This window comes from Rhincodon typus, chromosome 17, assembly GCF_021869965.1.
Source record: "Rhincodon typus isolate 14 chromosome 17, sRhiTyp1.1, whole genome shotgun sequence".
NCBI lineage: Eukaryota > Metazoa > Chordata > Chondrichthyes > Orectolobiformes > Rhincodontidae > Rhincodon > Rhincodon typus.
Window position 1 is genome coordinate 28,333,655 of NC_063348.1, and position 23,296 is coordinate 28,356,950.

The following is a 23,296-nucleotide window of genomic DNA, read 5'->3' on the forward strand; positions in this document are numbered from 1 at the left end:
TATTGTACTCAATTGTCAATACATATCATGTGCTCAAGTGTTTGGTTTAAACCCACAAAAATCTCTGCAGCAAGACATTTTGTCCAATTGCTGGAGAAGGGTTTGTCTAAAATTAAAGAGGAAAGAACATCTAAAGTGAATAATTTTTATTAAAATAGTCTCACATTTTGACTCAGGCGTGATGATGAAACCTACAACTATAATAACAGTTATTGTAACTGGACAGTAGCCAGTGTCAAATGCTGATGTGTATTCTGGCCCCTTCTAGTAAATGGTGATGATTTTGGATAGCCGAGCTCTTGGGGATGCTGATGGGGGCCTTGGATCTAGAAAATACAATGAAATGAGTTAACGCAACCTGCAAGCTATGATGTCATTCTAACGAAAGAATAATGATGGAGCAACTATGGATGGTTTAAAAAACCATACTAGTAGAAGGTCATCCAGAATGCTCCATTGAATTCAATGTAATGGCTTAACAGTCAATCCATGTGTAGTGATTGTAACAAGGTCAGCTAGGCTTACCTCTTAGAGCATGAGTTCCCTGATTGGACCAGGTTATCAGCCCCAATCAGGGAGCCTTGGGTGACAAATATAAACAGGAATGTTAAAGGTTTTGTTCACTCTGACTGCTGGCTCTAAGGAAGCTGGAGCAGTGTCAAGGACTCTCCACATGTAAATAAAGGGTGACTTGATGACAGGATACCAGCTTCTGTGGAGTTATTTCATCAGTGCTCCTAACTCTCCTCTATTTGACTACCTCAGGAAAGCAAGATTTTGGATATTATGCAGTATATAATGCCTAGATATGCAGAGCTCAACCTAAAACATAAGTAGCCAAAGATGGAGTAAAGCCTCTCCAACAAATTACTATTTATTGAATGTATCATAAGGAATACAAAGTCTTAAGGTTAAAATGATCAGTAAGAATTACACTAATTTCCCTTATGCTATTTATACAGCATAATAATTTTAAGAGACTGAGTTTTCAATATAGTATGTATTCTTGTATTTCAATTGAGTTAAAATGTTGATCTGTCAGCAAGCAATAGTATATTTATTGTATGAGTCCATTTACCTTTTGAAACTTTTTTTTTAGCAAATCTATAACTTTGGCCAAAAGTTGGGACAAGGCAGCTATGGGGTAGTGATTGAGGCCACGCATAATGGGACTGGCAAGAAGTGGGCAATCAAAAAGGTCAATCGGGAAAAGGTAAATAACTTCAATTATTATTTTTGGGTTTTAATAAAGTTAATAAAGTTCAGTTTTAATACAAAGCTGAATTAATTATATTCAGAGAATGGTAACTGGAGAGCATTTTCTTAAGTTTAAAAATAAATGGAAATTACTTAAAGGATATTTTCTGAGAGCAAAACTTTTAAATCCTACTATAAATTATTATTTAAATTCGACCAAGTAACTATTGGCATGAAACTTGTGCATTTCTATAAACTAAATTCAAGACTTAAAATCTTCGGTTTGATTTGTTAATATAGAATGCTTTTCATTGATTTATATACTTTGACTGAATCAGTTCTACCTTCTGTAAAGGCCGGGAGTTCGGGGGTGAAGCTGCTGGAGCGAGAAGTCAGTATTTTAAAGCAGGTGGACCATGAACATATCATTCATCTGGAAGAGGTGTTTGAAACACCCAGAGTAAGATACAACTAGATTTGCTCAACATTCTTGAGACTTTTTATTTTGCTAATGCTTATATTGTATAAATTTTCAAAATTTGGAATACTTTGCATGACTTACTCTTTACTTGAGAAAGTAATAGGCACTTTTCATTCTTTCGCTGTTGTTAATCAATTGTATAAAAATGTCCTTGCAATAGTTATGAATAAGAATGGATTGAATGTCAAGCTTTAAGTTGCTTTTTCTCTAATTTAAAAATAAGTAGAAACATGGTCTTGTACATTTTATGCTCATGTAGATTTACAGCTCAGAACAACTGTGACCAGCATGTAAATGTCAGTAGTACTTTGGGGTCAACTTTACAAGCATCAATCTGCAATGGACCTCTTTTAGGCTCCCAGTCTGTCACACTACATCCCCTTGAGCTGTTGCATCATCTCCCCCAAGCTTCCCCATCTGCAGAGTCTCTCTGTTTCTCTGGCTTCTGTTCTGCAGCATCTCCTTTGCTTGTCTTTCCCATATCTTCCAGCCTGTTGCGTTCCCTGATCAGGCTGCATATCTGGTGCCATCATTATTTATTCCCTCTTTGTTGTGCCAAACCCAAAAATTGTGTACTTCAGTTGCTGTGCTTTTTCCCTTTTTTCCCTCTTTCCACTTCCTTCCTGGTTACTTTTCTCTTTGTTTCAATTAACTCACCTTTCAGTTTTTCTTTATGAAATGCTGTATATAAAGAATTTTAAAAATAAAATTACAAATCAACTAAACTAAGTTATAGTGAAATAAAGAAGTTAGTTCATATATTACTCATCTGGTGCTTTTTTTCTCTTGTTGCTCCAGTGGATTTTAAATGAAATAACAAATACAGAGACATGCATCATAGAATCCCTACAGTGTGGGAACAGGCCCTTTGGCCCATCAAGTCTGCACCAACTCTTGGAGCATCCCACCCAGACCCATCCTCCTACCCTTTCCCTGTAACCCACCTAATCTACACATCTCTGGACACAATGGACAATGTTGGTATGGCCTATGCACCTAGTGTGCGCATCTTTGGGCTGTGGGAGGAAACCCACACAGACATGGGGAGAATGTGCAAACTGCACACAGATAGTCACCTGAGGTTGGAATCAAATCTGGGTCCCTGGCACAGTGAGGCGGCAGTACTAACCACTGAGCCATTGTGCCTGATTGGTAGATAAAGTAAAATAGGTATAACATCATATGCTTTGGGTAAATTTTTACCGTCACAAACTGAGTGGTAACCTGGCATGTTGTTCTCACTTTGCTAAACCGACCACCTGGTTTCCATTTTGATTTCAGAGATTTGCTACAATTGGGAATACACACTTTCACTTTACTGTCCAAACACTATCTCTTCTATTTACTAAAATAGATTATCTTTTGAAGCACTTTTTTTATTCATTCATGGGGAATAGGCATCATTAGCTGGGCCAGCATTTATTGCCCATTTCTGGTTGCTTTTGAGAAGGTGGTGTTCAGCTGTCTCCTTGATGTACAACAGTTGCACCCACAGTGCCATTTGGACTGGGAGTTCCAGGATTTATTAGATAATATAGTGCCTCTAACAAAATTGAAGCTGAGCTAGCCAAATGAGGAAACATTTGAAGCTCATGCATTATTCTGCAATACACGTGGACAAAGAAGGACACGGATTTAACTGGGACAACACATCCATAATACCACAAGCCAAACAGAGACATACCAGGGAATTCCTGGAGACCTGGCATTCCAACCAGAACTCTATCAACAAACACATTAAACTGGACCGATATTAAAACCACTGAACAACAGAGCTGGAAGTGATGCCAACCACCCCAGCAAACCGAGGCATATAAATAACAAGCTGGACAGAATACCGACCCTTCACCGGAGGTGCACTTACGATGTTACCTAGCAGGGTGACAAAACGTCTGCAATCAAACACACCAGCTCAGCAAGCAAGTCTACAATCGCATTATTCTGCTATCTTGAAATTTGTTTTGTCAACCCATATATTAGATATAACTGTGATTCTGGCTTACTTTTGATTGTGCCACTGGCGTGTATCTGTTCGTGAAGTTACTGTGACATTTACTTTGCTTTAGATCAATGTTGAGTAACCTGCACTGGGTTTCATTAGATGACCAAAGAAACTGTTCCTTCTTGCTGAAAATCACTAATTAAACAGGGATTAAAAGCATGCCATTTTAGTTATAAATTTCAAAAAAAAAGTTTTATATATGTCACTTTCTTGCCTTTCCTGTTTTCTAATGAAACAACATTTTTCAAACTGTCAGTAGAGGTGATGGAATTGATTTAGTAATTGCTTGCTTGTTAATTAAGCAACTGTAGATTAGATATCATTTATACTTTATTTGTGACACAGAGATAGACTGGAGCAATTCAGTCACTCCAACTAATGTGGCTACATGCATTTTAGACTCTCTAAAAACAACACTTTAAAGTATTCACCAGATGCCTGGGGTGCGGGGTGGGGCAGGGAAGTGCGGGGATGTGGAAGGATACAATCACCATAAATAAAACATATCACCATTTTAAAAAATAACCATATACTTTGTTAATGAGTGTTGTAAGATCTCCGTAATAATTAACTTAATTATCGCTTTCTTTCAGCGGGTATACTTGGTGACAGAGGTGTGTGAGGGCGGAGAACTAAGTACAATCCTTCATAGAAAAAAACGCTTAAGTGAAAAAGAGACGAGACATGTGATTCAAAGCCTAGCAAGTGCAATTGCTTACCTACATAAAAATGGTAAGACCTCATTGCAGGAATTAAGAAATTACCATGTACTTACAGGAAGTAAAATAGCAATTTTATAGTTCTAAAGCCTTAAAAATACATAATAGGTACTCATTTAATGAAAGGTTTCAGTTCGGGTACTAATTTAATAGAAAGAAGTTGCAATAAGAAAATTATCAAACATGACATAAGACAGAGGAGTAACAATGGATCAGTGGCCCCTCCGCCCTGCTCTAGCGTTCAATAAGATCATGACTGATCTGCCTCAAATCTATTTTTCTACTTGCTTTCCATATCCCTTGATTCCCTGATAGATCAGAAGTTTATGTATTCTAGTCTTGAATATATTTCATATACTAATGGAGCAACACACTGACGTAGACATTTCCAAAGATTTAGAACCTTCTGAATTGATCCACCTCTGTGTTTACCTAACATATCCCTTCTAAATCTCTTTTGTTTTGTTTTGTATAACTGACCTTTCATTATTCTAAGCTACACAGGACATGGGCTAAGTAATCACCAGAGCCCTGCGCAATTGTATAGTTACAATTGGCTTTGTGCGGGGCAGGTCATGTCTTACTAATTTGATCAAATTTTTCGACGTGGTGACGAAGCTGATTGATGAGGGTAGAGCATTGGATGTTGTTTACCTGGATTTTAGTAAGGCTTTTGACAAGGTCCCTCATGGTAGGCTCATCCGGAAGATTAAGATACATGGGATGCACGGTGACTTGGCCACTTGGATTCAGAATTGGCATGCCCATAGAAGATAGAGGATAGTGGTAGAAGGGTGTTTTTCAGGCTGGAGGCCCGTGACAAGTGGTTCTGCAGGGATCCATACTGGGACCACTGCTGTTTGTGATATATATAAATGATTTAGATTAAAATGTGTGTGGGTACTTTAGTAAGTTTGCAGACCATACAAAGATCAGTAGAGATGTGGATAGTGTAGAAGGTTTCAAAGGATACAGCGGGATATAGATCAGTTGCAGGTATGGGCCGAGAAATGGCAGACAGAATTTAATCTGGGTAAGTGTGAGGTGCTGCATTTTTGGGAGATCAAATGTTAAGGAAAATTGCACAGTTAATGACAAGACCCTGAACAGCGTTGATGAACAGAAGTATCTTGGGGTTAAAGTCCATAGCTCCCTGAAAGTGGCCATGCAAGTAGATAGGCTGGTAAAGAAGGCATATGGCATGCTTGCCTTTATTAGTTGAGGAATTGAGTGCAAGAGTCAGGATGTCATGTTGCAGCTTTATCAGACTTTGTTTAGGCTACACTTAGAGTATTGTGTTCAACTCTGGTCGTCACATTACAGGAAGGATATGGGGGCTTTGGAGGCGGTAAAGAAGAAGTTTACCAGGATGCTGTCTGGATTAGAGGGTATGACCTATAAGGAGAGGCTAGAAAAACTCAAGTTGTTTTCTCTTGAGCGGCGGAGGCTGAGGGGAAACTTGTTCGAAGTTTATAAAATTATGAGATTCATAAATAGGGTTGACGGTCAGAATCTTTTTCCCAGAGTTGAAGTGACTAAAACTAGGGGGCATGTGTTTAAGGTGAGAGGGGGAAGTTCAAAGGAGATGTGTAGGGCAAGTTTTTTACACAGAGGGTGGTAGGAATCTGGAAGGCACTGCCAGGGGTGGTGGTGGAGATAGATACAAAAAGGGCATTTAAGGGACTTTTAGATAAGCACATGAATATGCAAGGAATGGAGGGATATGGACCAAGGGCAGGCAGAAGGAATTAGTTTCATTTGGTGTCATGTTTGGTATAACACTGTGGGCTGAAGGGCCTATTCCTGTGCTGTATAGTTCTATGTTCTGTGTACAGTTGTGGAAAGACTTCCTGTCCTTGTACTCCATTCCCTTGTAATGGGGCTACTATGTAATTGAACTTGCCACATCTGCCTGCTATCTGTTTGATAAAAACCCTAAGCAGAGTTATGGTGATAGTTTGGGTGGGATACTCTTCAGAGGGTCAGTGTAGACTCGATGGGCTGAATGGCCTCTTTGTGCACTGTAGGGATTCTATTACTTACTAGCAGATATCCGCTTTAACCTGTGATAAAATTGCCACCAAACTAAACTTCCACAATTCCATAGAACCACCTTGATAAGCGAGTGAATAAAATGAATGAAAATTATTATAGTTTCTAAATTTTAGCTTGCATTGTTCTTTTGTGTTAGTCATTTCTGGGCATGTAATTTTAAAGCCACCATAATTGAATGAGAACACCAGAAAAATAAACTTTCCGATTTCAAATACTGGGGCCTGAATTTTAGTTCTGGTTTTAGGACCATGACGTCTGATAGACTCCCAGGCACATTGGTGTCTGAAACAATTTTTGAAGAGTTCACCTTTTATGGCCAGGGAGCACATTCACCATCTACTTAAGAATGGTAGGTAGACTCCTGATGCTGGAAGACCTCATTTTTGAAATTTCAGTGGTCCCACCATCAGAGATGGGATTATTGATGCAAGTTGGAAAGAGAGTGGGTGCCTAAGCTGCTTGCAGGCACATAGCCATTTTTTTTTCTGCCAAACCAGCATGTTCCAAAGTAACCTGGAGCTGGGAGCATACTGGCAAACTACCACACCACTTGTTGGTGGGACTTTGTGGGCCTGTCTGTCTCCTTCCCTGTTTCATGCCATTTCAAACATTTGGCCAACAGAGTCACTGAAAGATTCACTGACAGTACTGTATTTTCTTCTTGTTTTTATTTGTAACATTTAGAGGAAAGAGTTTGATTAAAGTGAATCCTGTTTTGTTAAACTGAAAATTACTCTTTGTCTTCCTCACCTCATTGAACAAAATTAACGTTGCACGAACAAGAACAAAAACAGAAATTGCTGGAACAACAAAGTAGGTCTGGCAGCATCTGTGGAGAGAAATCAGAGTTAACGATTCAGATAAACGATAGGTGAGGATAGAAGCCTAAAGAAAGAGAAGAGCAGTTGGGCAGACAAAGGAGTGTATAACGATCTGGCTAGGAGGATGAATAGCTATCCCCAGCTATCATTTACTCGGTATCCCCTCCCTTCACACTATCTAATGCATATAATCCGACATTTTCCTAGCCACCATCAGTTCTGAGGAAGGATCACTCAATCCGAAACGTTTACGCTGATTTCTCTCCACAGATGCTGCCAGACCTGCTGAGCTTTTCCAGCATTTTCTGTGTTTGTTTCTGATATACAGCACTGGCAGTTCTTTCAGTTTTTATTTAATATTGCATGAAAATAGGTTTGTTGAAGATGGGGCATAGTATTAGAAATTTCAGAATATTTTGTAAAATAATTGTAATGTGATTTCAATTTTGATTGGATCACCAAAAAGTTGGATATTGCCATTTTTACAAATTTGAATTGCATCAAAATGCAGACAGCATGTCACATCATTGAAAGCACCTCTATATTACAATGGCAAATGACATACCTGGTTTATCGCCTTGAAAAGGTTTCGTGCTGGGTGTACCATTTTCAGAGAACATTAATTTTCTAATACCTTGTCAAGTATCATTATTTATGTGAGAGTCTTGTGGGAATCAGAAAGCTACTTGATAATAGAGACCATCAGAGCAAAGTGAAATAATAGAGGCAGGTTCAAATGAGGCATACAAGAGGCATTGTTTCTATTTAAATAATCATCCAAAGTGCAGGATTACTGAGAAAGGGCAAGACACTGGCACTACATTAAAATGCTCAGAGAGCCAGTACAGAACATGTTGGGCTGAACAGTCTCCTTCCATACCATTAAAATTCCGAGACTCTGTAATATAAACTCAACCTATATTCACATCTTTGCCTTTCTTCAACAAAAGTTGACAGCAATCAGGAGGAGGAATACTAGAGATATCAAGCCATTTGCAACAAAAAGGGAACAAATTTAGAAAAGTCTGGTCTGTACCTAGGAAATAAGAATTCTTTGATTTGATAGTATAGTGTTCAGCATTTTAAAAGGTTGGAGGACCTTGTTAAGTTTTGCAGCAGAGCCCAATTACAAGTACCTTGGGTAGAGTGAGCACAGCTGTTGTTGAAATATTTGAACTCCATTTCAAAATGGTAGTTGCAAAATACATTGGCACAGACATTCTGATGACAATAGAGGCTTTTTTTTTATTTATTCAGGTTCTGGAATTTGAGCATTATTGACTGGTCAGCATTTATTGCACATCTCTAGTTGCCCTTGAGAAGGCGGTGGTGAGCTGTCTTCTTGAACTGCTGCAGTCCACCTGCTGTGGGTTGACCCACAATGCCATTAGGGTAGGAATTCCAGGATTTGGACCCAGTGACAGTGAAGGAATGGCGATATATTTCCAAGTGAGGATGGTGAGTGGCTTGGAGGGAAACTTGAAAGTGGTGGTGTTCCCATATATCTGCTGCCCTTCTTCTTGTAGATGGAAGTGGTCGTGGGTTTGGAAGATGCTGTCTGAGGATCTTTGGTAAATTTCTGCAGTGCATCTTGTAGATAGTACACACTGCTGCTACTGAACGTTGGTGCTAGAGGGAGTGGATGCTTGTGGATGCAGTGCCAATCAAGCAGACTGCTTTTCCCTGGATAGTGTCAAGCTGTTGTTGGGGTTGCACTCATCCAGACAACTGGGGAGTATTCCATCACACTACTGACTTGTGCCTTGTAGATAGTGGACAGTCTTTCAGGAGTCAGGAGGTGAGTTGCTGGCCACAGTATTCCTAGCCTCTGACCTGCTTTTGTAGCCACTGTGTTTATGTGGTGAGTCCAGTTGAATTTCTGATCAATGATAAATCCCAGGGTATTGATAGTGAGGGATTCAGTGATAGTAACACCATTGAATATCAAGGGGCAGTGGTTAGATTGTCTCTTATTGGTGATGGTCATAGCCTGGCATTTGTGTGGAGTGAATGTTACCTGCCACTTGTCAGCCCAAGCCTGGATATTGTCCAGATTTTGTTGCATTTGGAGACGAACTGCTTCATTGTCTGAGGAGTCGCGAATGGTGCTGACTATCATGCAATCATCAGCAAACATCCCCACGTCTGACCTTATGATGGAGGGAACCTCATTGATGAAGCATCTGAAGATGGTTAGGCCTAGGCCACTACCCTGAGGAACTCCTGTAGAGATGCCCTGCAGCTGAGATGATTGACTTCCAACAACTACAACCATCTTCTAATGTGTCAGGAATGACTCTAACCACCAGAGAGTTTGTCCCTGATACCCATTGATTCCAGTTTTGCTAGAGCACCTTGATACCACACTTGGTCGAATGCACCCTCGATGTCAAGAGCTATCACTCTTACCTCACCTCTGGAATTCAGCTCTTTTGTCCATGTTTGAACCAAGGCTGTAATAAAGTCCGGAGCTAAGTGGCCCTGGCAGAACCCAAACTGGGCGTCACCGAGCAGGTTTTTGCTGAGCAGCTGCTGATCGATAGCACTGTTGACACCTTCGATCACTTTACTGATGATTGAGAGTAGATTGATAGGGCGGTAATTGTTCGGGTTAGAATTGTCCTGATTTTTACATACAGGACATATTTGGGCAATTTTCCACATTGCCAGGTAGATATCAGTGTGTTGTAACTGTACTGGAACACCTTGCTAGGGCAGTGGCAAGTTCTGGAGCATAAGTCTTGAGTACTATTGCCGGAATGTTGTCAGGGCCCGTAGCCTTTGCAGTATCCGGTGCCTCCAACTGTTTCTTGATATCACATGGAGTGAATTGAAGTGGCTGGAGACTGGTATCTGTAATGCTGGGGACCACTGGAGGAGGTCGAGATGGATCATCCACTTGGCACTTTGGCTGAAGATTGATGCAAAAGCGTCTGCCTTATCTTTTGCATTGATGTGCTGGGCTCTTCCATCATTGATGATGGGGATATTTGTGGAGCCACCTCATCCAGTGAGCTATTTGTTTGAAACTGGATAGACTGGAATTGCATGATGATGCCCTGCAGAATCCCCAACACAACATATTCCATGCTATCTGGAAATTGAATTACCCAATGTGTATGCATTCTGCATCTGGAATCTTCTAAAATAGTTTATTAAAGGCGAACAGTTTGAAGGGTTGCAACAAAATTAAGCTTGATTGTTACTCAGGTAAAATAGAGATTTAAAAAGCTACTTTAACTCCTGGATAACAATTCAGCTGAACCTCTACTGTTGCTGGAACTGATTCCACGCCGCTGCCCTAAACACCTGACCCTCTACCTGTAGGTCCTGACAACCCTTGATCCCTTGGACCTGCAAGGTCTTCTGCTGAGTGGATCTTTCCCTGTATCTCCGATGTGGTCAAATGTATACCCATGGAAATCGGAATAACTTGGGCTCGTAGTTTAGCATTTATGAGCTGGTCCTTTATTGCAATGTAACTTGATTCTGTTGACTATACCTCAGGTTTACGTCAAAGGTTCAGGTCCATTCTAGAATTTGGGTATGCAATTTGGAATATGTAATCCACCATGTTGATCCCTCACCAAGTATCACAAAAACAGATTAACTCATTATTCATCCAGTGGCTGCCTGTGAGATCTTGTTGAGTTTGTTTACATAGTAACACTTCCTCCAGTTTAGGGCTAACCCATTTCATATGAAGTGCATTGGGATGTATTACAAGTGGAAAAAGTTAAAACAATTTTTTCTTACTTTAAGAAGTCCAAGAGTCTAATTTATAGTATATATTAAGAGACCATGTCTGAGAGGAGTTTTCTGTGTGCTAATCTAAATCTTAATGTATTAAATTCAGCAGTTTACTTGCTTTACATATTTACATTTTGAATATTATGTGGTCTTTCTATAGATATTGTCCATCGGGATCTAAAACTGGAAAACATCTTGGTTAAAAACAATGAAAGTGACAGTGAAATTGACATGAAACTGAACATCAAGGTAAATGGAATGAATTTTGAAATTAAATAGTTGTTATAAGTCTGTTTCTAAGGTCATTGATTCCTTTCTGTCTGGCAGCATGAGAAGTGCTTTTCTGGAATGAGATTGTGCACACGCTAAGCCCTATAATACATTCAAGTAATAAACTTTCAACTGCCTCATCATTTTAGTATAAGTTGAGAAACCTGATAAAAATCATTCAGTTTGATTTCAACCAATTCAGAGCATGGATCAATAACCAATTTTTAACATTAGCTAAAATATGGGCAGCTTCCATGTTGTCACACTAACTCTGTCATCCCTTGACTCCTGTTTCTGTACTGTCAGGCAGCTTATATTTTTATAGAATCCCTACAGTGTGGAAACAGGCCCTTTGGCCCAACAAGGCCACACCGACCTTCAAAACATCCACTCAGACCCATCCCCTTAAACCCACCTAATCTGCACATCCCTGAACACTAGAAACAATTTAACATGGCCAATCCACCTAGCCTGCACATCTTTGGACTGTGGGAGGAAACTGGAGCACCTGGAGGAAACCCACGCAGACACGGGGAGAATGTGCAAACTCCACACAGACAGTCACCCAAGGGTGGAATTGAACCCAGGTCCCTGGTACTGTGAGGCAGCAGTGCTAACCACTGAGCCACTGTGCCGCCCCAAAGCTTGTTGACAATCCTCAGCAATCAAACATTGGGAAGATTGAAATTGAAGTTATTGTTTTTGTTTAAGACCACAAGCTGTATATCCTTTCCAATGACTACATATTCCTTTTCAGCCACCCGCTTCAGTCTGAGCCAGACTGTTCATAGCTGCAGATTTTTATTTAATCTCAAGATGAGTTCCCAACACCGACACAGCTGTGCCATATAAGATCCTGGTTTCTATTCATCTTCAATTCAAAATACAATCCAATATATTTAAAATGCCTTTGTTATTCTGCCATACCAATCCATGTAACCTCTTCCTGCTCTACAAAGCTCCTCCTCTACTCCTCAGCTCTGGCCTTTTGTACATTGCCTCTTCAATCACTCCAACTATAACAACTACTTTTGGCCATCGAACTGTCATTCTTTGCAGTTCCTTCCCCACCTAAACGTTTCACCCTTGCTGATTTGCATGCAGGAATGGAGAGTTGTATATCCAAATAAATTAGGAGGCCTAGCTTGTGCGGATGGGAACATCTGTGAGAAAATCTTGACAAATGGAATTCAATATTGGGAAATATTAATTCTTTCACTTTAGGTTAGCTCAAGACAAGTCCAGAATATTTTCGTTAGGCTGGACCTGCAAAGGTGCAAAATGGTTGAAATGCATGTGTATACAAATCAATGCAAGGTAGTGCACAGGCAAATAAAGGAATAAAAAAGGTTATTAAAATGTTGCCTTTCATCTCAAGGAGATTGAAATTCATAAGTGAGGGAGCAATTGAAGAGTCTTATCAGATACCATTTGCAGTAATCTGTATAGTTTTGGGTACTGCACCTGAGCAAAATTAAATTGGCCATGCAAAGGGGTGCGGATGCTGATGTATCTGAATGCTATTGGGGCTAAAGGGATAGATTTATAAGGATTTTCTAGAATAGATACAGAGAAACCATGCTGTCCACTAGATGGAACCGGAACATGGAGGTATAATTCTTCAAATGAAACTATAAGAAATCAGAACAGAAATCAATAATTTTTTTTTACGTACACAGTAGTGGAAGTCTGGAATGCTCTATCTTAAAAGACTGGATGTTGGTTCAGTTGATATTTCATGACTGAACTTAATAGATGTTTCAAATAAAAGCAAAATACTGTGGATGCTGTAAATCTGAAATAAAAATAAACAATGCTGGAGAAACTTAGCAAGTCTGACAGCATCTGTGAAGCCCATTATGAGTAAGTCGTCTTCAGAACAGATGGACATTTGTTGGATATGAGAAACATGGAATACTGAGCAAAAAGGAATAAATAGAAGAGGTAGAAATCACCTCATTGTCACATAGGATGGAAGAACAGGTGTGAAGGACAGAATGATCTCAACTTATTGATGACCCCTAGGGCAGCACGGTGGCTCAGTGGTTAGCACTGCTGCCTCAGCGCCAGAGACCTGGGTTCGATTCCAGCCTTGGTTGATAGGCTGTGTGGAGTTTGCATGTTCTCCCATAACTCCATGGGTTTCACTGGGCATTTCAGTTTCTTCCCACAGTCCAAAGATGTACAGGTTGGATGGATTGGCCGTTATAAATTGTCCCATAGTGTCCAGGGAAGGTCAGGATAGTTGGGTTAGCCATGAGAAATGTGGGATTATGAGAATAGGATGGGGGGGTGGTGTTGGCTGGATCCCAGTAGGATACTGTTTGGAGGGTTATTTAAATCCATAATAATATTGTACATCTCCATTAAATCTCCCTTCTTCTAAGGAGAACAACAGCAGATTTTCCAACCTAATCTTGCAGCTGAATTCTTTACCTCTGGAACTATTCCATCAAATTATCTCTATACCTTTTCAATGACACTGACATCCTTTCTAAAGTGTGGGCTGACCAAAACTGGATGCAATTTTGACCGAATCAGAACTTTGTCAAAGTTCAAAATTCAAAATAAACAATTTTCCTTCTTTTTTGCTTAGTGTGCCTGTTTATGAAGACAAAATTCCATGTTCTCTTTAAAGCTATTTTAGTACATATCTCTGCCTAAACTTTTAGTCTTCCTTCTTAAAATCTCCTTTTCTTCACTCAATTCTTTGCTTGACTGCGCCTTTTGTCAAGTGCCATAGGACAGTTTTTCTACGTCAAAAATAAGTGTAGGCTATTATTTTCTTGTTTTGAATAACTTGTATCTAAATTTTAATTTATACACCTATTGTGTTATTCACATCAATTCTTTATGTTGATAATTCTGATTGAGTAAGCATTTTAGGAAAGATTTTCCTGGGTTTGTGTCCAGATGCCTGGGGTGGTTGGATGCAGCAAATCACAGAAAATTGACGAAGTCATTGTGCATATACACAAATAAATTGTCTAATTTTTCTCCATCGAAAACTATGAAAGGAAATAAAACATATTCCTCAACAGGTGCGTGTTCTGACCCGTGCAGTTGGCCACTTCAAGATTGTTCAGTATCCAAAGGCACAGACCTGACGGAAAATCTGTTAAATCTGTAGTTATTCATTTGCAAATGGTTTTGAATGCACAAATTAAGCTCCTCTTGTTGTCATGCTATGCAGAACCAGTAACATAGATGGAGTGTTATGTGATCTGTCTGGATTTCTGTTATAAATTTATATGAATTTAAATAAATTAATATTTCTCAGACTTGTACATTCTACATATTGGGTTGCTTTTAGTCAGTTTTAAGCATACAGTAATGAAGAAATGAGTTCTGCTTCATTGGCAATTAATTTAAAAACTCTCTGGGTATCAAGACAGAGATTTTGTATTCATACTTTAAACAGTTTCCACCATCATAGAAGTATTCTTTGACAGGTAAAAATACTTCGTGGATAATAATGAGCTTGATCTTTACAATGGAAACTGTACAAGCATTTGCAAATGAAATACAAAGCTGAAGAATTCACTTAATGGGAGTACTGTAGAAAGTTGATACTCGGAGAAATACATTGCAGTATATTCCATGCAACATTCTGCAGTTTGTTCTGAATTTTTTTTTTACCCAGGTAACAGATTTTGGACTTTCTGTACAGAAAGGGGGTGTTGGTAGTGACAAAATGTTGCAGGCAACCTGTGGAACACCCTTGTATATGGGTAAGCAATCTGTTGATGTTTGCATGTGTTTTCTCAGCAGAAGTTTCCAATTAAAATTTCACATTTGACCAGTGCATTTTCTAGGCTGTACCATTTTGTATAAACAGAAAATGAAAAACAAAAAAAAATGGCAGTTTTAGTTGTAAAATGTCACTTTTGGCTAAGATGTTCCATAAAACGTTAAATTTATCACGATTATTTCCCAGATCTAAGTAATTGAGACAAAAATATGTAAATGTTAACACTAATGTGCACATTCCGTAGTAATGCTGTGTGGCATCATGCCATGTTGGAGAGATTCCTTTTGCACAATGAGGCCTGCTTTTAACAGCCTTATAAACAATAAAGTTTAATGCTGCAATCATTGATAGTTATCATTTTTCCATAGAAAGGTGATTAGAACACAATAGATTAGAATTTTGTAAAAATTTATGTTGAAGCCTAGGATGCTTTACCATAAGGAATAGAGACCATTCAATATGTAGGAGGAAATTGGAAAAGTATTTATATCAGAGGAAAATGAGGGCATTTAGGACAGTGGAATTAGTTTAGACTCGCTCTAGCAAAAGCAGGAGCATTTATGCTATGCCCAGTGGCCCCTTCTGTACTCTCAACATGTTTTCTTCAATGGTTAGAAAAGTTCATTCAGGTCTTTGTGATATCACAATCACAAAAAAGTTATTTTTGATTTCAGACCCCAAAATAGTTTTGTTACATAATCATGCCCACGCCTCCAATTGTTTATTTTTAATCTGATGCTGCTTTTAAAAAAGACTTTCTGATATCACCAAAAACAACATGGATATTGTTACTGGAAGATTGAGAGTTTACTTTTGCAATGCATTACTGAGAAATTATACATTTCCAATCAGATTTTCTATTATATGTTCTATGTAATGTTGAGTTTTAAACACATACGTTAACATAATGTCTTCAGGCACTAACCTGTTTCTAAATCCTTCTTCCTTGGGAAACCCTCAGGGTTGAAGATGATTTGATTGATTCATTCATTTATTCTCATGTGTACCGAAGTACAGTGAAAAGCTTTGTTTATGAGCAGTACAGGCAGATCATATTAAGCAAGGCTGTGCAGATTGAAAAGATTTAGAGGCAGACAGGTTACGTTGCACAGAGCGTGCGCTAGGTGAGATCAACGTTAGCGAGATCAGCATTATTTGAGGCTAGAGAGTCCATTCATCAGTCTAATCACGACCAGGAAGAAGCTGTGTCTGAACCTGTTGGTGCTTGTGTTCAGGCTTCTGTATCTTCTGCCTGACATAAGAGGTTGTAAGAGATCATTACCGGGCTGCGATGGGTCTTTGATGATGATGCCAGCCTTTCTGCAGCAGCGAGCCATGTAAATAGAGTCCATAGATGGAACGTTGGCTTCTGTGATGGTCTGGGCTGTGCACAACACCTTCTGTAGTTTCTTACAGTCCTGGGCAGAGCAGTTACTATACCAGGCTATTATGCACCCGGACAATATGCTTCCACCTGGGGTGTGGGTTCTGCAGTGGCTGAATAGTCCAATTCTGGACTGCAGGATCTGCCACAGGTGGGGCAGCTGGTGTTTGGTAAGGTTGGTAGGTGGGATGCTCTGGATTTTGCACATTGGTTCAACTGCTAATGTTTGGCCTCCACATGCTGCACTTGGTGATGCTCAAAATGGTTGTCGCCTCAGTGGATCTGTCTTCTCCAGTTTATGCGCCAGTGCCTTGATGCTGGGAATATTGTCCTGGAAGAGGACACTCATGTAATGCTAATCCTGTCAGTGGATGTTCAGGATTTTGCAAAGCCGGGTGATAACTCTGCAGGGATTTATGGTGTCTGATATATGTGGTTTATGTTTCTGATGCATACAGGAGCGTGGGGAGCACAGCTGCTCTGTAAACTATGAGTGTGTGCTGTGTTGAGGTCTCAGATTTTGGAGACTTTGTTCCTCAGGCATCCAAAGGCTGCACTGGCGCCAAACTCCACTGAGAGCCAAAAGGGAAGTCATTCATTAAAGAGGCAGTCAACATGCACTGCAGAGTGCACTTCGAGGACTTCCTCGACCGTCCCACCGCCATTGCAGCATAACTCCAATCAGCCGTGAGGTTGAAAAAACCTTGACAGCTGAAAAACAACAAGCTTCTGGTACAGTTGGTATTCCCAATAATGTACTACAATACAGTAGAGAGGCACTGTTGACACAAATCCACAACTAATTTTGAAATATTATGCAAACATTTGACTGAGAAGATATTCGTAAGCAGCAGTTGGCATGTTTTGATAACCCATGCCCTGATTTTTGCTGCCTGGGGTAGTGTGAGCTAGGAAATTTCACAGTTTGCTGCATCTCACTTTGTAGAACCCTCCACCCCCCCCACCCCCCACCACCACCATCACCAAACCAAATGGCAGCACCTTTACTCTGGGGAGGGGAAAGTGGGGCGAAGGATAGATTCAAGCCTGTCATTCCTGGGAGAAATGCCATGGGTTCTCTGTAATTTCATCACTTTTGCTTGCTTACATCTTAAGCCCTCTTGCTGTCAGACCGTACATCCCATTCGCAATACCTCCATGTTAAACCAGTGTTGACTCATGCCATCCACTCACTGTCTTATTGTGCCATGCCAACTCAATGTCAACACATTATATGCTCTTACCCCAATGGTCGATCCTGTTAACTCATGGAATCTCTATGCCCATTTAACAAATATATGTTTTGTACTGAACGAATGGATTATAACAGTGGAATATATGAAATTTAGGAAATAATCCATTCATAATTCCTTTAAAAAAAACAAACTGGTGTGCCTTAATCTCTATAGACATGTCAATGGAACAGACCACAATGTTTCAGTGATAGAAACTTTAAGCACTTCATATCTCTTGGTCTTTTGGAAATAAATATTGAGAAATTAAGAGATCACAGAGAAAGAACTTATTATCACCACATAGAACAGTACAGCACAGTACAGGCCCTTTGGCCCACGAAGTTGTGCCGAATTTTTACCCTAGAACTTATTATCACCACATGTCAATCAAGCAAAATTAAGATGTTTGTTCAATTACATGAACAACCACCCTGATTTCTCAGCATGTATAATGTACAATTGTATAGATTGCTGGGTGCATGGAAAAAGAAGGCCCATTAGTTGACATCTTGAAGGTTGGGAGAGGGCGTGGGAGTATGGCATGCAGTAAGAAGAGGTACACCTCTGTGAAACCTTTTGAATTTAATTTTCAAGAGATTCCTGAAGCTAAACTGTGGACCATGAGTGATGGAGAAACTGGCTAGTCTGCACTAAAATCGCAGGGATTTGGAAATACCTCCCCTGCAATAGAACCTATCAAGTCAGGGGTGCAGTGTGCGGCTTGCTATCTTCAGCTTTTACTTCATTCCATTAATAATTCAGGGTGCTGGGAATGGGGCTGAGAATCCCAGTATTTGGCTCACCTGTCATCTGACTGTATGACCATTGTGCACCCTGTAATATTTTACTAAGTACAGAATAAGACTAAATATTTTTCCCTGCTTGATAGGTTGATAAAGTGAAGATTCGTATTTTGCAGAAAATGATTTATGATGTTGGCAGCAATCAGCTATCTGCACAACAGTAATAATATGGTATAAACTATAACAATGCCAGCCAATAGTCAGCAAAGAAAAGTGTGAATCATTGCAATGGTGCATACTGAAACGAATCCAAATCCAGCAGACATTAGGCTTTGTGGGTCAAAAGACTTTCTTATGTTCTTCTAATTTTGGTTCCATATCCTAGAAGGACACCAGATGGTGCTGTTATTACTGCCATTCATTAAACATTGGCTGCTGACTTGCACTAAGAGAGAAAAAGTGTGTTTTTAAAATAAAGAATGCTTTCATCAAAGAATCCCCACAGTGTGGAAAGAGACCATGTTGACCCAACAATTCCACACTGACCCTCGAAGACCATCCCACCCAGACCCATGCCCCTAACCCTGCATTTCCCATGGCTAATGCAGCTAACCTACACATCTCTGAACACTATGGGCAATTTAGCAGGGCTAATCCACCTAACTCGCACATCTTTGGACTGTGGGAGGAAATCAGAGCCCCTGGCAGAAATCCACACGGACATGGGGAGAATATGCAAACTCTACAGAGACAGTTGCCTGAGGTTGGAATCAAACCCGGGTCCCTGGCACTGCGAGGTGCTAACCACTGAGCCATCATGCTACCCCTTACTGGTTTGCAATTTGTTCTATTCATCAATTTTCAGCTGCACAAACAATGTAAGAACTAATAGTTTATATAACTCAGTAATTCGATTGTTAGAGATGTATCTGTTTTTTGGTTGCCAATAATACCAGATTTTGGAACTTAGGCAATGTTTGCTTCATGTGTAGTAAATGATGTGTGGATACAACTCTCCTGTGTTGTTAGCATGCATTGTTTTAAGCAGTTTAGCTTCGGTATCAAACAAACATGCAAAAAACTTCATTCAAATATGTTAAGTGCTGATACATTATGCATAGCAGGAATTCACCTCAGAGATGATAAGTTTAATTCACTTTGCAACAACAATGGAGTTCTTATTTTACTGTATGATTAAGGGAAAATGCATAAGCATTGCAGATGAAATGATGGAATCTAGGTTTCTCACTGGAAGCTAGTAACTGTCCTTACAATCTATGATTTCGGTTCTTTTTTAGTAATAGTTTTAACAGTAGCACAAGTGAGGAGTGGCAGGTTAACCACTTAAGTATTTGAAAATAATAATATGTCAAATAAACTGTTCATTAGCTTGCACATATAAATATGTTGATTAGAACTACAATTTCAGTGATTTTAAAAAGGCAAGATACAAAACTTATTTTAGAATCACATTCTCCCTTCTCCTACATCTATTTAGTCAGAATTTAAAACTGCCCTTAATTCTCATTTGAACAGAAGAATGTAAGAAATAGGAGAAGGAATAGGCCATCTGGCCCCTCAAGCCTGCTCTGCCGTTCAATAAGATCGTGGCTGATTTCTTTGTGGAATCAGCTCCACTTACCCTTCCTCTCAACGTAACCCTTAATTTCTTTACTGTTCAAAAATCTATTTATCTTTGCCTTAAAAACATTTAACAAGGTAGCCTCAACTGCTTCACTGGGCAGGGAATTCCACAGATTCAGAACCCTCTGGGTGAAGAAGTTTCTCCTCAACTCAGTCCTAAATCTGCTTCCCCTTATTTCGAGGCTTTGCCCCCTAGTTCTAGTTTCACCCACGGTGGAAACAACCACCCTGCTTTTATCCTATCTATTTGCTTCATAATTTTATCCCTTTCTATAAGATCCCCTCTCATTCTTCTTAATTCCAGTGAGTGCAGTCCCAGTCTACTCAATCTCTCCTCATAAGGCAACCTTCTCTGATGGAGGCGACATGGATCTGATGGACCTTTTATGTCATAGGATAGAGTTCTAGAGGCCTATGGCATGGAAACAGGCCCATAAGCACAACTTGCACATGCTGCTCAGTTTTCACAATTTAAACTAGTCCCCCATTTGCCTGTGTTCGGTCCATATCCCTCCATACCTATCTCATTCATGTACCTGTCTGAGTGTTTCTTAAATGATGACATTGTACTCGCTTCCATCACTATCTCTGGCAGCTCATTCCAGACACTCCCCTACTTCTGTGTGAAAAACTTGTGCCTCTGGACCCTTTTGTATCTCTCCCCTCTAATCTTAAACCTATGCCCTCTAGTTTTAGACTTCCCTACATGGGGAAAAGCTGTTGGCTATCTACCTTATCTATGCCTCTCATGATTTTATAGATCTCTATAAGGTCACCCCTCGGTCTCCTACTTTCTAAAGGAAAAAAGCCCCAGCTTATCCAACCTCTCCTGATAACTCAAACATTCCAGTCCAGATACCATCCTAATAAATATTTTCTGCACTCTCTCTAGTTTAATAATATCCTTTCTACAGTAGGGTAAACAGAACTGCATGCAGTACTCCAAATGTGGCCTCACTGACATCTTGTACTGCTGCAACAAGACTTCCCAACTCCTACACTCAATGCTCTGACCTATGAAAGCAAGCATGCTGAAAGCCTTCTTCACTGCCCTGTCTACTGTGACTCCATTTTCAAAGATCTATGAACTTGTACCCGTATTCTTGTCATTCTATGACACTCCCCAGGACCCAATCCTTGACTGTGTAAACCCTGCCCTGGTTTGCCTTACCAAAATGCAACACCTTGCATTTATCTAAATTAAAATTCATCTGCCATTCCTCAGACCACTGGCCCAGTAGATCAAGAACTTGCTGCATTCCCTGGTAACCTTCTTCACTGTTCACTACACCACCAATCTTGGTATCATCTGCAAACTTACTAACCATACGTCCTAAATTCTCATCCAAATTATTTATATAAGTGACAAATAACAGTGGACTCAGCATCAATTCCTGTGGCACACTGCCAGTCACGGGCCTCCAGTTTGAAAAACAACCCTCTACCATCACCCTCTGTCTTTTACCATCAAGCCAATTTTGTATTGAATTAGCTAACTCTCTCTGGACCCCATGAAGATTTGACCTTATTCGACAATCTACCATGCGGTACCTTGTAAATGCCTTGCTAAAGCCCATGCAACGTTTACCACACTGTCCTCATCTACTTTCTTGATCACCCATTCAAAAAACTTCAAATTTGTGAGACATGATTTCCCACACACAAAGCCATGCTGACTATATCAAATGAGTCATAGAGCTGGATGAACACAGCAGGCCAAGCAGCATCAGAGGAGCAGGAAGGCTGACGTTTCGGGCCTAGACAGTCGGCGAGCCAAATGGGATGCCGCACTGTCGCCAGGAGATAAGCATGTTGAAGTGGTTAAAAATAATAGAAAAGAACCCAGCGAATACGTAAATCAGGAAGGAGAGACACGTGATTGTATCCCCCTCATGGAGCAGGAAAAAGAGACACATTAGATGGGCTAGATGTGAAATGTGTGTTTGTAGATGGAGCGCAGAAGTATTATAATGGTGAGGCCCAGACAGCGTGGGCTGTGATTAATTTGAAAGGGGAGCTTTTAGCAGGAGACAGGATAGATGGATGTCACTCCGCCCAGGTAGTTGAACTAAAAGCACGTAGTGCTGCCCTTCAGCTAGGAACAGGACAAAGGATTAACATCGACATAGACAGTAGATATGTCTTTGGTGTGGCCCATGACTACATGATGGCATGGGCAAGGTGAGGCTATATTACCTCGAGTAGTACCCAGTGGAAATAGCTATTGAACCAAAAGAGACAGCAATGATTAAAACTAAAGTGCACAGAAAGATCCAAACGCCAGAATAGAGAGGAAAAGGATATGCAGACACTGCAGCAAAAGCAATGCTTGAACAGGAAGTGATAACAGTAGCAGCTGTGAAAAGAACAAGAAGCCAAAGATGACAAATAGAGCATTTTAAGTTTACAAGCAGCAGTTAGTTTAGAAATATAAAACAGAATGGATTAAAGATGGGGCAGTGTTAGGAGCAGATGATGTGCGGAGGAAGGAAGGTAAGGTGGTAGCTCCCACATTCTATCAACTGACCCTATGCAATGTTTACCGTGGACCCGCACTCATAGGGAGGGATAAAATGATACAATTGATATTCAATTGCAGGTGGGTGGAAAGGAATGGTAAGAGGCATAGCTAAATCTTGTCAGAGATGCGTTGCTTGTGCACAGACAGCACCAGGACATGGAATTAAGATCAAAATGGGTCAGCAGCCCCGTCCACGGGGACCATGGGATCACATCCAAATGGACTTTATACGAACACTCCCACAAAGTCAGGATAGGGTTGACCAGTTCACTAGATGGGTTGAATCCTTCACTACAGCAACCACAGTAGCAAGAATTCTTACCAGAGAAATAATACCTGGATGGGGAGTTCCCTTACAATTGGACTCAGACCAAGGGACCCACTTTACACGCAAATACCTGAAAGAAGCATGCAAATTCTTAGGAATAACACAGAAGTATCATAGCCCCTATCACCCACCAAGCTCCGGTATGGCTGAGAGAATGACTAGAACTCTGAAAAATGCCCTGACTAAAGCAATAGTAGGAGAAGGAGTTAAATGGACCCTATGCCTACCAGCCACTTTATTGGTCCAGACAGCAACGCCCCCTCAATATCCATTGGACTAACATCCTTTGAGCTCATGACAGGATGGGCAACAACACTGCCCTAGGATCACTGGGGGAGCAGGACTAATAGCAAGGGACAAGTCTGGGATTACACGAAATCCCTCTGTAAGCATTT

At 40.2% G+C, this 23,296-nt stretch overlaps 1 protein-coding gene across 6 annotated transcripts in view; it reads left to right on the top strand.

Annotated features, from left to right (window-relative positions):
* Positions 1 to 23,296, top strand: part of stk33 (serine/threonine kinase 33) — a 193,813-nt gene that overhangs the window by 96,515 nt on the left and 74,002 nt on the right. For all 6 annotated transcript variants that reach the window (XM_048607322.1, XM_048607326.1, XM_048607324.1 and 3 more), the window contains 5 exons: positions 1,100 to 1,213; positions 1,553 to 1,657; positions 4,274 to 4,412; positions 11,186 to 11,274; positions 14,939 to 15,026. In XM_048607322.1, coding sequence (XP_048463279.1) covers positions 1,100 to 1,213; positions 1,553 to 1,657; positions 4,274 to 4,412; positions 11,186 to 11,274; positions 14,939 to 15,026 — 535 coding nt within the window. The remainder of the gene's footprint in view (positions 1 to 1,099; positions 1,214 to 1,552; positions 1,658 to 4,273; positions 4,413 to 11,185; positions 11,275 to 14,938; positions 15,027 to 23,296) is intronic.